This window comes from Neophocaena asiaeorientalis, unplaced genomic scaffold, assembly GCF_003031525.2.
Source record: "Neophocaena asiaeorientalis asiaeorientalis breed wild unplaced genomic scaffold, Neophocaena_asiaeorientalis_V1.1 scaffold681, whole genome shotgun sequence".
NCBI classification, from domain to species: Eukaryota; Metazoa; Chordata; class Mammalia; order Artiodactyla; family Phocoenidae; genus Neophocaena; species Neophocaena asiaeorientalis.
Genome location: NW_020172271.1, coordinates 160,736 through 176,972, shown reverse-complemented (window position 1 = coordinate 176,972; position 16,237 = coordinate 160,736). Strand labels below are relative to the sequence as shown.

General features: G+C 50.0%; 1 protein-coding gene across 1 annotated transcript in view; it reads left to right on the top strand.

Annotated features, from left to right (window-relative positions):
* The window catches only part of CPA5 (carboxypeptidase A5), a 19,301-nt gene extending 5,221 nt beyond the window's left edge, over nt 1–14,080 (top strand). Inside the window, 8 exon segments of the mRNA XM_024763098.1 lie at nt 5,886–5,984; nt 7,135–7,236; nt 8,430–8,531; nt 8,887–8,997; nt 9,462–9,552; nt 12,860–13,059; nt 13,315–13,399; nt 13,893–14,080. Coding sequence (XP_024618866.1) covers nt 5,886–5,984; nt 7,135–7,236; nt 8,430–8,531; nt 8,887–8,997; nt 9,462–9,552; nt 12,860–13,059; nt 13,315–13,399; nt 13,893–14,080 — 978 coding nt within the window.
* The last annotated feature ends 2,157 nt before the right edge of the window (nt 14,081–16,237 follow it).

Here is a 16,237-nt window from a genome sequence, read left to right as displayed (position 1 = left end):
AAGGCGGTAATTACGGTGTGGCTGAAGAGCGGGAGGGGGGGGTGGGGAGGGGAAGGGGCCTATGATTGGCACTGAGGCCAGACCAGAGCACAAAGGGCATCCTCCACCAGGTGAACAAGTCAAGATAAAATCCCGAAAAGCGTGGGGGAGCCATCGGAGGGCTCTGACATGATCAGATTTGCATTTTAAGAAAAATCGCTCTGACAATGTTGACAATGTTGAGGTGGGGACAGGAACAGGGAGAGACTGACAGACAGGAGGGTGGTGAGGAAATTGCAGTGGGCCAGGGAAGAAATTATCTGATTCTGAGTGAGCTGTATTTGCATTTAATTTTTCTTCACCTCCTCATTCTTTTCAGCCCTTTGGTTTTGTTTTTTTTTTTTTTTCCCTGGGATGAGTCACCATGGAAAAGCTTCACTTGAGCAATCAGCTCTGTGGATTTTAATGGCTTTTTTCTGATTACAAAATTAATAAATATTCATGGCAGATAATTTGGAAAATAGGGGAAAGCACAAAGGAGAAAATAAAAATCACCCATTCTCCGAGCACGCTCTAGAGCAAAATACAATTTAGTGTAAATACTGCTTCTCCAATTTTCCCCTTTCTCCTGGATCATTCCCATTAGCATACAAATATAGAGTTATTTCTCTCATCTTAAAAAGGTCCTCTCTTGATCCTTTCCCCCACCTCCAGCTATCACCCCATTTCTCCTCTTCCTCATAGAGCAAAACTCCTGGAAATATTGACTGTACTTACCATCTCCATCCCTCTCCTTGGGTGGACTGTCCACCGCCTTCTTCACCTCAACTGCCCTTGACAATGTCACACACAGCTCCTAGGTCCAACGCAGCAGTCAGCTCTGAGTGCAGTGTCCTGTTCTTTCATCTTTCAGCCTGACTGGTCACTCTCTCCTCTCTGGAACACGTCTCTCCTTCTGGCTTCCACGACACTACACTCTCCTGGTTGTCCCATCTTACTGGCTGCTCCTTTGCATGTTGTTTCCCTGTTTCCCAGCTCAGTCCTTTGACCTCTCCTCTATCCCCTCATCCAGGATCATGGCATTGAATACCTTCAACCTCCTGAATACTCCTATATTTATAGCTCCAGCCAGACTTATATATCCGACCTGAACTCCAGATTGACGTATCTGACCATCTACTTGGCATTTCCACCTAGGTGTCTAATGGGCATAGCAAACTTCACAGGTACAAACCTAGCTCCCCTGGCCACTCCCTGGCCTGCTCCTCCATAGCCTTCCCCAACTCAGGAAATGGCAGTGCCATCCTCCTGTCACTCAGACAAGAAACCTGGAGTCATCCTTGACTCTTTTCTCACATCCCACAGACAGTCCATTAGCAAATCCTACCAGCTCTCCCTTCAAAATATATCTTACCACATCCTGTTCTATCACCACGGGTCGACACCCCATCAGCCTTCACCTGGATTATTCTGGTAGTTTCCTAACGGTTCTCCCCTGATTCCACCCTTGCCTCCTTATTGCCTAGCCTCAAAACAGCAGAGGTGACCTTTAAAAATATGCAAGTCCTATTATGTCACTCCTCTGCTTAAAACCCTCAGTGTCTCCCCACATCATTCAGAGTAAAACCCAAAGTCCTTAAGACTGCTGTAAGGCTCTACACGATGCAAGCCCCACCCCACGTCACTGGCCATTCTCCCCTTGCTCACTCTGCTCCAGGCACTGGAACCTGCTTCATGTTCCTCCAGCTTGCCTGACCTATTCCTGCTTCAGTGCCCTTGACTAGGATCATACCTCAGGGCCTTTGCACTTGCTGGTCCTTGTAGCTGGAATGCTGCTTCTACAGATACCGGCATGGCTTATTCCCGCACTACTTTCAACACTTGATTCACGTATCAACTTTTCACCCTATTTTAAGTTGTACCCTTCTCCTCCCACACTCCCCCAGTTCCCGCCCTCACTTTTCTCCTTGGCACGTACAGCGTTCTAATATCCTATATGATTTACTTATTTGTCTTGTTTGTTGTCTGTCTCCCCTACCAGACTGTAAGCTCCATGAGGGCAGGCAATTTTGTTTTGTTGGCTGCCATATCTTTAGTGCTCGGTGTGTGCTTCACAAACACTGGTCTGCTGAGTAGAAGAGACTAAAAAGTGGGAAAGGTGTTGGCTGGGTGGCAGCTCTAAAGAGGAGAGGAAGACAGGAATAGGCAAGGAAAGGAAGGAATCATGGGTAAGGCCCTGAGGGAGAGCCAGAGTCTGGCTGCATGGGGATAGGGGGCTGAGGAGGGTTGGGGGTAGGGGTTGGGAGACAGGGTCAGCAGAAGGACTAGGCCCCTCTCTTGGTCCCAGGGAGGGGCAGGGGCTGCCTGACTCACCCAAGTGACCACTAATGGGGGTCACCTGCTGTCCAAGTCCTGCAGACACCACTTCTCCCTGGAGGAACCCAGGTTTCCTGGTCATGCCCTGTAATGATTATTCCACCAGAGTCCTGGCGTCACCCAAGAGTCACTGTTGTTGTCCTGTCGTTGTCATCATCATCATAGCTGGCATTTACTGCATGCTAGGCAGCGTTCTAAGCATTTTACATGTATTCACCCTTCTAATCCTCACAAGAACACTTCAAGTATGTGTGAAAGTACATGGTAACATGACCCCCATTTTATGAATGTGCAGAGAATTTCCTAATTTAGGAGACTGAGGCACAGAGAACTTTGCAATTTGCCCAAGTTAGTGACAACGTCAGGATTTAATCTGAGACAGCCTGACTCCAGGCCCTGGACCCTTTACTCTTATGCCGTCTGCCTTCTCAAGCGGTGTCGTTGTTCGTATGGCGTTTTAGCTTTGCCTTTTGGGCAGGGAAGCCCCGGTTTGGTCTTGAATTCTGAGGGATCCATTCCAACAGCCCCAGATCTGTACCCCCTCACCCACCATCCAAACGTAGGCATGGACTGTAACTGCCACCGGCCATGCAGCTGCGACTGCAAATGTTAGGCCTGGAAGAGGAGGCATGGGATGCATGAGAAGAGGTGACTGCCCTCCTCACAGAGCGGACATTAGAGCCCATCTCCTGCCCGCCACCACTGTTTCTGTGAACTTCGTCCATTTTACGTCTGTGGTTGGAGTGAGCTGTGAATGCAGATTCCCCTCAGGCGTCATCTTCACCGTTATGATCAGCTTCCCCCAGCCCCCCATCTTGGAGGTGCTGTTCTTAATGTCCCCATCCTTCCTTGCTCCTGTCATAAATTAATTTACACCGAGGTATTACTTTCCCTGTCAGCTTACGGCTTCCAGGGAGGCAAATGGCTTACTTCTGAGTCTTTTTTTTTTCTCTGAGAAGCCTGACAGGGCTGTAATTAGGCAAGCCTGCGGCAAGTCTGCATTCTTAGTTCTCCCATCCCCTTCCCTCAGCCCTGTGAAGGGAGCAAACATCTGCGTATTTTTCAGGCCAGGGTAGATTAATGTTCCTGGAATCAAGGGCCCAGCTGTGAGGGCTGAGCATTCCCAATTTGTAAGCGGGTGTCATATCCATTCACAAGGCTGTGAGCGTGTTTGGAAAGTTATTTGCAGTTTAGTGCCGACTTCCCATTTGCCTCCAAGCTGTTGTGTGGAACAAAGGACAGCCTTACGGGAACTCTCTTCCTGTGGGTGTCCCTGAGCTGTGGGGAAAGAACTGGGTCCTCAGGTCCTATCTTCCCAATTTTTCTTCCCTCTCCTCCACCTTCACTCACCACCTCCATCCCTAGGAAGTTAGATGTATGGGCCCTTTAACTTTACGGCGTTGGGGCCCTGACTCCCTGTGCGTTGGCCTGACCTGCTCTGTGCTCTGCAGCTGCTCACTGCAGCTGGTCATGCCCGGCCCACAGTGAGGGACACACATTGGTCATGGAGGCTGCTGAGATTTCCGTTGATTTTCTGGGAAGAAGACAAATTTCCTTTGTTAGAGCTTCCCAGGCTGGTGCTTGTGCCAGTGAGGATCAGGGCTCCTTCAGCCATCTCTAACTAAACCAGCAATCCCAGCGTTGCCCAAGTGGGAACGTCCCCAGCCCAGCGAGTTCAGCTAGAGAACATTGCAATTACAAATGCCTAGCGTGTAGTTGGTGCTCAAAAAGAGAATGAAATGAGCCCCAAACATTGACTTCCACTCCCATTTAAAAATCTGTGAACTTGAGGGTTGTGAGCAAGCTGACAGGGGCGATGGGGTGAGTGTGTCATCTGATAGTGGCCTCGGCTGCAGCGGGGCAGGGCGGGAGTGTTTCTTCTAGCCCTGGGACTGAAGGTGCCATGGCTGCTGCTTTATTTTTAGCCATTTGGGTGTTTTGTCTTTGTTTTAGTATTATTTATTCATTTAGAAGATTTTCCTTATTGAAGTAGTGTGAGCACGTTGCCAAAATGCAAAAATAGAGAAAAGGAAAAATTGCTTGAAATCATAATCTTTCTCTCCTAACAGGCATTTTGGGTTTTTTTTTGACATTTTACTGTGTTGTTTTCCTATGCTTGGGGTATTGCCTTTTCATTATTTTAAAGCATTTTTAAATTACAAGAATAGTATGATGGACTTTTCACCTGTTGTTCATATTTTATATGTGTGCTTACTCTTTCTCTCTCTATGTACACACACACACACACACACACACACACACACATCGACATGTGTGTGTGTGTGTGTGTGAGAGAGAGAGAGAGAGAGAGATTCTTATTAGCTTTTAGTTTTGATAGCTAGCTGGCCTTAAGGGACATAATGTTAGAAACTAGGATATCTGGGTTTTTATCTCACCTCTGCCCCTAGTTAGCTTTGCTATTAAGTCTCTTTACCTCTCTAATTTGCTTTTTCTCTAAAACATGAATAGTTAATTCTTGCCCTGTCATCAGGTCATCTGACCAGATCAACCGAGATGATGAGTATACAGATACTTGGTTAAACTAAAAGACTCTGGCCTGAAGCAAGGCATTATCAGGATTTACTTGTGACCCAGAGCTGCAAACCAGAGTAGACTCTGGGTTGACGGCCTCTGCTTTCCCAGCACCCCTGTGGCAAAGGGGCCCAGGTACCTCCCATGCTGCACAGGCAGGGCTGAGTCCTGGGGTGCTTCGGTCCCTGGGTGTCAATGTAAGGGTATGAGCTTAGGGTGAAGGGCACCTGCCCACCTCACTGAGTCCCGAGCTGAGAAAAATGCCCCAGGATGATGTGGGAGGTCAATTCAACCCAGGCACTATACTGCCCTCTCTGTGGGAAGTACCACATGAGGACTGTGTGCCAACTCCAAATTGCCACTCAAGGAAGGACATTACTTTGGCTCATCTGTACTTGTGTTTAAGAGGCAGTTAAGATGGTGAGTGACAGACTGTTGGCACATTAAGTATAATGATTTGGACTGGCTTTTCGAATGGCTTGGACATCAGCTGTCTGGGCTACTTCCTGGGGCAGAGTGCATTCTGTGGGTCAGGGGAGCCCTCTGCTCCCCCAGGGGTCAGTGTACATAGTTCAGCTTGGGCTTTGGCTCAGCAGCGTGTTCACAGAGGACAAAAGCAATGTTGGCAGTAGCTCATGAGCATCTCTTCCAAGACACTTTTATATATTTTATTACATTTTATCCTTTTGAGATGGGCAAGGCAAGTCCCAATTTTAGAGCTGAGGAAACCAAGATCAAGGTTCCACAGCAAGTTAGTGGCAATGGCACACTTAGAACCAAGTTCTCCAGACTCCTTGTCCTGTGCTCATCTGGGAAATGGCAGCATGAATGCCAGCTTGCCAAGCGGAAGAATCACCCAGCAACCTGGCATCTCCTCCTTTTGTGCAGTTCACACTCACAGCGGCTCATTCTCACGTGTCGATGCTGTGTTTGTGCAGCCAGCTGAGGCAGGGCCTCAGAAGAGACATGCCTGGCCCAGCCTCCTCCTCCCTTCCTAGGTGCTGCTGGACGAGGAGAGAGAAGCCATGGCGAAATCCCGCCGGCTGGAGCGTAGCACCAGTGGCTTCAGTTACTTCTCGTATCACACCCTGGAGGAGGTGGGTCTGCCAGGTCAGACTCTGGGCTCTGTTGTCCTCTTGAGCCCTCAGGATCTCCAGCCTCAGGACTCTGGGGTCTACAGGAGACTGTGAGCTGACGCTTGGGGAGTGCAGAGCACACACTGGGCGACAGGAGGTAGACAGCTCAAGGAGGTCCAGAAGCCAGGATTCAGATAGAGGCGACTGTGGCCTGGTCCAGAGCAGGCGTGGGAGGTGGAACACTAGAGCAGGGATCCAGCACCGGCCAGAACAGAGCAGGTAGAGGCACCTTCCTATCTGACATTCTGGCTAGGGATCCAGGGGTTTTAACCTCTGAACGACCATTCCTATGTTAAGTGACCCCAGCTGTGAGTGCTAGAGCATAGAGGGACAGGAAGCTAGGCATGTTAGAGAGCCATTTTGTAGAATTAAAGAGTTGCGTTCAGCTGGAGAAAATTTATGATTATAGTTACAGCCATCGAGGGCAGGCATGACTGATTGTGACTTGTTTATAAAGGTAGAATATGCAAGAAAAGCATAGAGATGCCCAGTCGAGAAAGAAACTCTAGGCACACATCCTATTTCCATGTGAAGGATGACATTATTGATATTGTCCATCTATTATTATCATTATCACTCTCCCCGTTTCACGAAGTCCGTTAATAGAGGATCCCTTTTCTTTTGTATATTTGTTAATTTAATTACATATTGGAAGAATAAGAGAATGAATTCGTATATTCCATCAGTATTTACTGATGTCAGAGATAAATAATCCTGCCTTCAAGAGGCTTAGAATCTAAAAGGGTCAGGATGACTAAGAACAACACTGCAAGAACTGAGATCTGTCACATGGATTGAATGGGCCAATAATATGGAAGCAAGAGAAACTTCCAACCAGAGAGAGCCGTGCAGGCCGACCCTGGGGACTGAGTAGGTGCAGCACATGCTGCTCTTCCAGGCAAGGCTTAGGAAGAGCCTGGGAATCCAGGCTAACCACAGCTCCTGCCTTAGACCCAAGGTAGTCTTTGATTTTTGTGATACTTTTAGATCCTCAAGGGAGGTGGGAAAGCATTAAAGAGGGTGGGATGGGACAAGGAGAATACTCAGAGAGATCCTGGGATTTGCCCCCTCCCTGCTTAACTGCCCATCTGAGAAACTTCATTCCTTTCAGATATATACCTGGATCGACAACTTTGTAACTGATCATTCAGATATTCTCTCAAAAATTCAGATTGGCCACAGCTTTGAAAATCGGTCCATTCTTGTTCTGAAGGTAAAAGCTAGCAGTGTTGACCACTAGACTGTACAGTGAGTGCCTCTGGCATAAGTTGAGCTCATATGGGGTTGTGGCTAGGTGGGAGTTTTAGGGAGAGAGATGTGTACACTCTCGTCCCGAGGTGACCCACAAGCTTTGGGATGGTGGTGTTCGGGGACCCACCCTTGTAGGTGTGGACAGGTGGTAGTGCAGTGACCTGGCATGTCTGGGTCAGGAATCTGGTGGGAGGGTTGCTAAGGAGATGGAACTGCAGAGTGGCAGTCATCACCTTGGACTTGGGATGTGAGTGTGAGTGAGTCAGCATTCTTCCTGTTACCTCAGTTGCTTCATCTGTTCAATGGGAAGAGCGGTACCCAGAGGCTTCATTTACAACAACTGAAGTCATCTGGCTCAGGCAGCCCCACAGGCCTGAGTCTATGAGGACACCTTTCAGCCCTTCACAGGGGCCACTGGAAACAGAGCTCTAGCAAACTTGGCAGCAGCAGTGCCCTTGGCCATGAAGGAGGCAGGATGGGTGAGAGTGTGGAGCCTACGGGAAAATGATTCTTTGTGTGTGCCCTAAAGGGCACTCAGGAGCGTGGACCACGCAGGGCATTTGACATCCAGCTCTCAGAGAAGACAGGCACTGCAGTCCTCAACAATGCCCTGGGGGACTCTTCTGAAGGGTCAAGTGGTCTCATCTAGCTCGGGATTTGACTTCTTCGCCTGTGCCTGCTTTGATTTCCCTTAAGGGCTGTCTGTGTTCCCCCTTTAATGCTAAGACCTTGCTACTCAGTCCTTGGACCAGGAGCAGCAGCATTCCTGGGAGCTTGTTAGACGCTCCCAGCCACACACCCCTTTCCAGGTCTACTGAATCAGAATCTGCATTTTACCGAGCCCCCCGGAGGATTCACGTGCCCCTCAAAGTTTGAGAAGCACTAGTCTAAAAGACTTTCAAACTTGGGAAATTCTGTGCCTCTGGCTGGATCACTTTGCTCTCCAAGAGCATCACTATGTCTCCAGGGCACCCCCACACGTGTGCACTTTCTATGGGCTCATGCACAGGTACCTCCACCTACAGCCCCCCTCTCAGGAACATGGGGCCGCTCCAGGCAGTGAGGATACGTCTGGGGCCTCCTTCCAGGCAGTCTAGGGACAGCCCTGTAGCTGTTTTGGTTCAAACTTGTATGGGGTCCGGTGCTTTTCCCCAGTTCAGCACTGGAGGTTCGTAGCGCCCAGCCATCTGGATCAACACTGGAATCCACTCCCGGGAGTGGATCACCCATGCCACCAGCATCTGGACTGCTAGGAAGGTCAGCACAGACCATGGGGGCTGGGCTGGGGGAATGGGGGCTGCTGAACTATTTAAGGGCACCTCCAGTTGAAAACTTAATTCGTGGTTCTCCTAACCCGGGGGGCTGTCTACGCTCCTGCCCTATGGAACAGCTGCCATGTGCTCTGGCCTTTTGCAGCACAGAGCCCCCAGCTGTCCTCTGCCTTCTAGTTGTTTAAAATCCAAGCCTTTGGTTCTGCACAAGGCTGAACCTGATGACTGATGCCACCCCTGCCTGCAGCCACTGGCTGTACAGATGTCCTGCTCTGCTTCGAAGGAGAGCCCAGCAGGGCCTCCTGTCCCTCACCCTGTCCCCACCCTGCCCTTTCTTGCAGATTGTCAATGAATATGGCAAAGACCGCATCGTGACAGACGTACTGAATGCCATGGACATCTTTATGGAGCTTGTCTCCAACCCTGACGGGTTTGCTTATACCCACAGCATGGTGAGAGTACCTGAGAGGGAGGGGGTCAAGGATCAGGGGTCAGCTCTGGGTGAATGGAGGAAAGGTCACTGTGGCTTTGGGATGCTTGGCTGAGGTTCCCTAGGGGCAGGCCCCGCGGGGGCTCCTTGCAGAGCCTCACTGAGGCAGGCGGGCTGCTCAGATAATGTAGCTGCAGCTCTTGCCCTTCAGCCTCCCTCTTGCTGCCCAGGGAAGGCCACTGTTGATTGACTGTGCTTGGGCCTCTCTCCATACCCATGTTTAACCTCATAATACCCCAGGTTTAGCCACAAAGCATCTGATCTGCAGCCTTGGCCCAGCCCCATGCCAGCCTCATCCTGCCCCAGAGATTCCTTCCTTTTGCCCCTCCCTGGCCCGCCGGACCCCGCTTCCTAGACCAGGATGTCAGAGGCTCCCACCCAGGAATGGGCCCAGTGAATGAGGTCACCTGCCCTGCGCATTTTCAGAACCGCTTGTGGCGGAAGAACAAGTCCAGCAGACCTGGAATCTTCTGCATTGGTGTGGATCTTAACAGGAACTGGTAGTCAGGCTTTGGAGGTACTGCAGTCTGCTGCACCCGGGGGCAGGGCTGGAGAGGACTTGGTTCCTGGCACGTCTCCCACACAGTCAGATTATGTTGACTCATAACTGGGGAGGCAAAGCAGTTAGCTAATGCAAGTGAGTCATGGCCAGGGACAGGCAGGCACATGCCTAGGATTGGCCGTGAGGTATGGGGAGAGGTTGCATATGTCTGTTAAATGTATACATATGCTAAGCCTTCATGGGAAACAGCTCCTTGCCTGGGGACTAACTGCAAGGGTCAGATCCTAAATATGGCAGAGAAAGGCTTAAGGAGGTCCAAAGTGGTCTTGCTCATTGTTCAAAACCCAGAATTTGTGGTGCCCCACCCAAATATCTCTAGCCCTTCCTTGAATGGAGCATGCCACAAGAAAATGCCTCCAAATTCATTCCCTGAGACCTGTGACCCAAATTTTGCCCTCTGGGGAGGCCAGAACAAAGGTTCAAACATAGAATAAGCTAGTTCCTTATCATAAACACTGACTTGAGCCTGGCTTTTATTTTTGGCCCAATTACTTTGTGACCCTGGGCTGTTGGACTGTTGTTTACCTGCAGGGTTGTATCGTTCAAGGGAGGGGGTAGGCAGCTTCCTCCTGAGTTCCCTTGGTGTTCTTCCTGATTATCTCCCTTGCCACACGAGGGGCTTAGGGACTAGATGGGGAAACTGAGGCTTCCAGAAAGCCCAGAGATGAGTATGTGGACCCTGGGAATGCAGCAATTTGATGGTTGGGGTTCTGGGTCTAACCAGGAAAGTCTCCATAACAGAGGGGTGTATGGGTACAGCCCTCAGCCCCCAGATATTGCTCCCACACTATACTGGGGAATCAGGGTTTGGCTCCACAGGAGACGATGCCATGCTGTTGGCTGCTCCTACCCCCTCGCCATGCTGTTGAAAAGCAAATCTGCAGATGGGAGGTCAAGCCCACGAGATAGAACATTCTAGATCTGGATGCCCATTGCTTTGAAAATCTGATTTGAGTCTGTTCTCATTGAAAAATAAGGACAGCTCTGAAGCATACAGAGCGAGGCCACCAGCCCACAGTGTAGGGGTTGCCTGAGAGTCTGGGGCTGTGTTTTAGCTGCTTGTGTAAGGGAACACAGCCACATAAAATTAGGTTTCCACCTCCAAATAACCAGACATTTGCCCCCAAGAGGGCATCCACGTGGGCCCCTCAGAACTGGCTGAAGGGAGTGCCCACGTACCCTGAGACAGACTGGCTAGAAGAAAGACAAATTACCTCTTAAAGAAAATAACTTTTGTGAGTTTCACCACAGGAAAAAAAAAATCAGTATATATATATATATACACAATGTAAAAAAAAATATGTGGGAAAAAAGCCCAGAGGGGACAAAAAGCTCCCATAATCCCCCTGCCCAAAGATTACTGCTTTTAATAATTTACCATGTCCTTCCAGTGAGTTCCCCTTGCTACAAATTACATTTTTAGAGAAGGAAAAATAAATAGCTAATGAATCCATTAGCAGGTACTTGTGAAACAGGCAGGCTCAGAGGACTTTGACTGTGAATGTCAGAGGCAGACAGCTAATTCCCATTTGGTCAGGGGAAGATTAGTTTATTCTGCCTAGCTCAAACCAGAACTAACGGCCTGAAGTGTTTCTCCATATTTGGGCAAAGCCACCTGGTCGTTGGCAGGGGAACCACTTTCCATGCGTGGGCTGCAAATGCAGACAAAGCTTGCAGCCTCCCTTGCTCTGCTCATCTGTTGCTATTTGTCATTCATCAAGTGTAGCAGGTGCAGAGGCTCCCAGCAGACACAACAAACAGGGCCACTGTTAGCTGGGCCAGCTCCAGCCTGTGAGGCTGCTCCTACCCCCTCGTTTCCTGCAGGCACATCCCCTTCTAACCAGCGTCAGTCCTTGCCCTAGGCAAGGACCCGAAGACCAAGAAGAGATGCGCTCCCAGGTGACAGAACTGCCTCTGGGCCTGCCTGTGGCCAGAAATAGTGAGTGTCTGGTTAGTGACTCAGGGGGGAAGATTTTGTTTATGGTTTTATTATTGCCTTAATTTAATTGCTGCATAAAGAGTAATCTGTAGATCATCCCTCCCACCCCGCTGCCCTCACCTGCACCCTTGGGGAGGACCTGTTTGCTGCAGTCCTAGAGCAGCATCTGAACTGGTGGGCAAGCCTCTCAACTCTCTGGCCAACTCACTGCCCTGAGGGGTGCTCTGGCATCCTCAGGAGGCTTCAGAAGTTGGGGCAATCTCTGGCCTCTGACTGGGCTTCTGTGCAGTCATTTCAGGGAGGAGGAGTGAGAGCAGGACCTGGGATGCTCTTTCCAGTTGTGTTCCTAACCCACAAATCGTGACCAACCCAGCCTAGCCCTCCATGACATGGCCCTTGGGGAGGGGAGGAAAACAGAAGAGGAAGAAAAGAGATGGGGAGCAAAGAGTCTAGTAGGAGATGGGAACAAATTAAATTTGTGAACAAAATAGAAGCACAGCTGCTCTTTGCCCTCTCTCCAACTTAGGTCCCCAAGAAGAATTTTCAAAGACTCTTTGCATCTGTGGTTCCCAGACCAGCCTTGGGCAACTATAGTGATCTAGTCTCTCTTTTTCTCCAAGTTCATGCTGTTCTTGGGCTATGGCTGTGGCAAAGCTTGAGCAGACAATAAGTCTGAGCACTCAACTGACCCAGGCCTTTCCCATGGCAGTGGAGGGTCAGCAGAGAAGGATCAGCTCAAAGGGGTCACTGCTTATAGGGGAGGCCAGGTTGGAGACCTACTGGCAACTGCTGAGGCAGGCCTGCTTTTCTAATGGAACCACAGTCAGGACTTAACAAAAGGACAAGCCAAGGGAGCTCCCTACAGGGCCACAGAGCTGCTGAGTCATGGTGTGGCAACACTCCTCTGATGTACTAGGCTAGGGTATGAAGCAGTAACAAATATCCCTCCAAATCTCAGTGGCTTAACACAATAAAAATTTATTTTTCATGCATACAAAGTCCAATGTGGGTAGGTGACCCTCCTTGACAGCTTTCTTCCACTGGTGACAGAGGGATCCAGGACACTTCTCCATTTAGAGTTTTTTCCTTCAAGCACACAGACAGAAGAGAGTGTCGAGAAGTCGCACTTGCTCTTAGCCTCCAACTAGAAGTGACACATCATCACTGCTCACATTCTCATTGGTCAAAAGTAGTCACATGACCTCAACCAAACTGCAAAAGAGGCTAGGAAATGTAGAGGAGTACAGTATATTTTGTGAGCACTAAGTGTCTTTCCCAAGCCTGGGAATTTGAACACTTTGGGTGCTTTGATTCTACTTCCAGGAAATGGTTCTAACAACAACCCCTGCTCAGAGACTTATCATGGGCCCTCCCCTCAGTCAGAGCCAGAAGTGGCTGCCATTGTGGACTTCATCACTTCCCACGGGAACATCAAGGCTCTGATCTCCATCCACAGCTACTCTCAGATGCTCATGTACCCCTATGGCCACTCTCTGGAGACTGTTTCAAACCAGGAAGAGTTGGTGAGATTGGCTGCTTAGGGCTTGGGGGAGGCATCCAGCAGACTCCCAACAGGCCCCATGGTAGGGAGTGGGCGGTGGAGGGACTTGTTCTCACATGTGATCAAGTTCAAAACTGGAGGTGCTGTGCTTCCTTCTCACAAGAGCCATCTACATGTTCAACTTCCAAGACTCTGAAGACCCTGCTTCCCAGCAGCTGGTGAGGGTGTGGGAGTGTGGGGAGCGCCGGCATCTCACTCTCTGGATTTAATCTTGCAGTACAGTCTTGCCAAGGATGCAGTGCAGGCCCTGTATGAGGTTCATGGGATCGAGTACATTTATGGCAGCATCAGCACCACGCTCTGTGAGTGAGCCTTCCCTTGCCTGTTGCTGCTTCAGGCACCACCACATCCACCTAGGGTCGGGCCAGGTGCAAGCTCTGCTGACTGGCAGGCCTGGTTGGCCACAGGGTTGTGCCATAGATCTAGCTGGGCTGGGCCAGAGCTGATTTCCACATTTGAATAGAAGGGTGAATGGCGGTACCCAGACACAGACACCTGTTTCTTTGCAGCATTAATTAGTGCCTATCTCCCAATGCCTGGGTTACTGCAATGTTCTTTGAGGGTAAATATCCCAAGTCTGGTGGCCTCCAGAAGCTTTCTTTTTGCCAGGGCAGAGATTGGGCTGGGTGAGCAGCATATGGCCCAGGTTGAGGCCTGGGCCAGGAAGCTTGGTGTGGTCTGGAATGGGTGGGAGTTTGGCCCCCAGGGCCCACTGTCCTCTCAGGAGGCCTCTGTACCTTGTGACCACACCCTGTTCTTCCTTTTGGGGGCATTTCTTTGCCCTTTTGTATCCAGATGTGGCCAGTGGGATCACTGTCGACTGGGCCTATGACAGTGGCATCAAGTACTCCTTCACCTTCAAGCTCCGTGACACGGGGCACTATGGCTTCCTGCTGCCAGCCGCACAGATTATCCCCACAGCCCAGGAGACGTGGATGGCCATTCGGACCATCATGGAGCACACGCTTAATCACCCCTACTGACAATACTGCTGAGGGCAGAGCCAGAGGGTTTGTCTTCTTTCCCAAGGCCTGGGCTCCTCCTGAAACCCAAGTTATGGATCCCTTCCCCACCCCTGCCCTGACTCCTTAGAAAATAAAAAAAAGTTTGAAGAGGCTTGGTGGCCTCTGGCACTGACTGCCACCCCTTTGGGCTCAGCATTGAGGAGGGGACAGGGGCCTTGGAAATGCCTCTTCATTCCTCAGGTATCCAGGCGGACAGGGGGACTAGCAGCCCTTCCCTTTTCTCCTCTTGAAATGTTCTCGGGGCCTAGAACAGATAGCACACCCCCTGGAGCGACTAATACACGCACTGTCCCTTTGGTATTTACATTTTAAGTGAGCCTGGAGGGGACAGTATTTGATCTGAGGGAGTGGTGTTTGTGGTGGTGGTGGTGGCACCCGGTGGTGGTGTTTCTGGCACCCGGAGCGAGGGGTGGGTACAGACAGGCAGCCTCCTCCTCTTCCTGCTTCATTTCCCGTGCTGGGTAGGGAGTAGACGCACATTTCAGAGTCCTCCATTCAGAAGATCCCTCTCACCCTGTTAACGAAAGTGAAAAAGTTACTGGTTTGTGACCTGCTCTTCCTGGGCACCCTCACAGCATCCCTTGGTCTTGGGAGCAGAGTCGCAGCCAGTCAGAGCCAGCACAGCACAGCACTGCACATCCAGAGAGAAGTCCTCTTTTTCCTCCTCACGATAATCATCGTGGTTGTCGTGCACTGAGGAGTTAGTTTAGGTAAGGCCATTTACTTTATCTCAGAGAGATTCTGAGATACAAATGAGGTCCCTTCCCCCATCCTCAGGCTTCCTTGTACCTTTTGCCTTCCGCCATCACTGGGCAGCCGGGATAGTGGGTGGGTCTGTTTGCCCTGCTTTCAGGGGAAGGCAAGTACCCCCGAGAACAAGAAGTCAACTGGAGAGCTGAATGGGCTTGTGTAAGTCTGAGGCAGGAAGCAAGACTTTCATTTGCAAAAGCCAGACTTTAGCAATTGTTGTTGCTGAAGGAAAGGATCGTGGATACCCATGAACTGGCGCCTGCAGGACACGGGGTGCAGAGTTTTACAGACAGGGAAGAAGGCGGGGGAAAATAGGAACAAGTCCCCCTTTCCACCCAACCTGTAAAAGAAGACAGAAGTTGGACCAGTTAACGGAAAGAGGGGATCAGTGGTGATCAAAACTCTGGGTATGGGCCATGTCCAATATGGCGCCTGAGCCTCAGATTAACAGTGGCTGAGCAAGTGCTCTGGACAGGTGATTAGAAGCAGCCATATGGCTGGGTACACATCAGTAATGCAGCTGTTGAGAGCTCTTAGCAAAGAAATGAGAAGGTTGGCGGGTAAGAAGGCTTAGGGTAGAGGCAAGAAGGCTTAGGGTAGAAGCAAGTAGGCTGAGCCAAGGGGCCATGCAGCCAGCAACCATGATGGCACAGTGGGCATCAACTGGGCATGCCTGTGCCCAGGACCAGCTGTTCCGTGTGGGAGGCCTGAGAAATCAGGGAAATGAACCCCTGAAGAACCTAGATCATTTCCAGGGGAAGGGCCAGTGACAGAAGATGAAAGAATCCTGACTTGGGCTAGAGTTTCCCAAAAAAGATGAGTTTTTTTAGAGCTGGAAGTGGTCTAGAATTTCCAAGCTGAAGTTTTCTGCTATTAACAGAAACCCGAGGTCATGGGCTAAGTTAGATAAATAAAGCAAGTCATACTTTTGCAAACTGGAGTCTGTGATTATAACTTTTATGCCCTTTGCACAAATATTTTTATTTCATCCTGAGGGGGAGGATATTACCGGTATTGATAAGCTTATTAATAAGCTCAGATAAGGAGAGCGTGATTTGGAGAAGTTTTAAAGGCCACAAAAGGCCATATAGATTGAAAGTTGAGGGAGATTTGAACTTGGGTTTGTCTAACTCCAAACCCACCATGTCACCATTTATCCAAGCGTGGCCTGTGGCAGAATCTATAGGAAGTCATTTAACATAAAGATGTTTGGGTTCCACCCACAGGCTGAAACAGAATCTCTGGGGTGGACCCCCAAATCTGCTTTTTTTACCATCTTCCCCAGAAATTCCGAGGTCCCTTAAAGGCTGAGAATCTCTGATCCCTGCTTTCCTGCTTCCCAGAAGGAACACGTTCAAGTCTTCT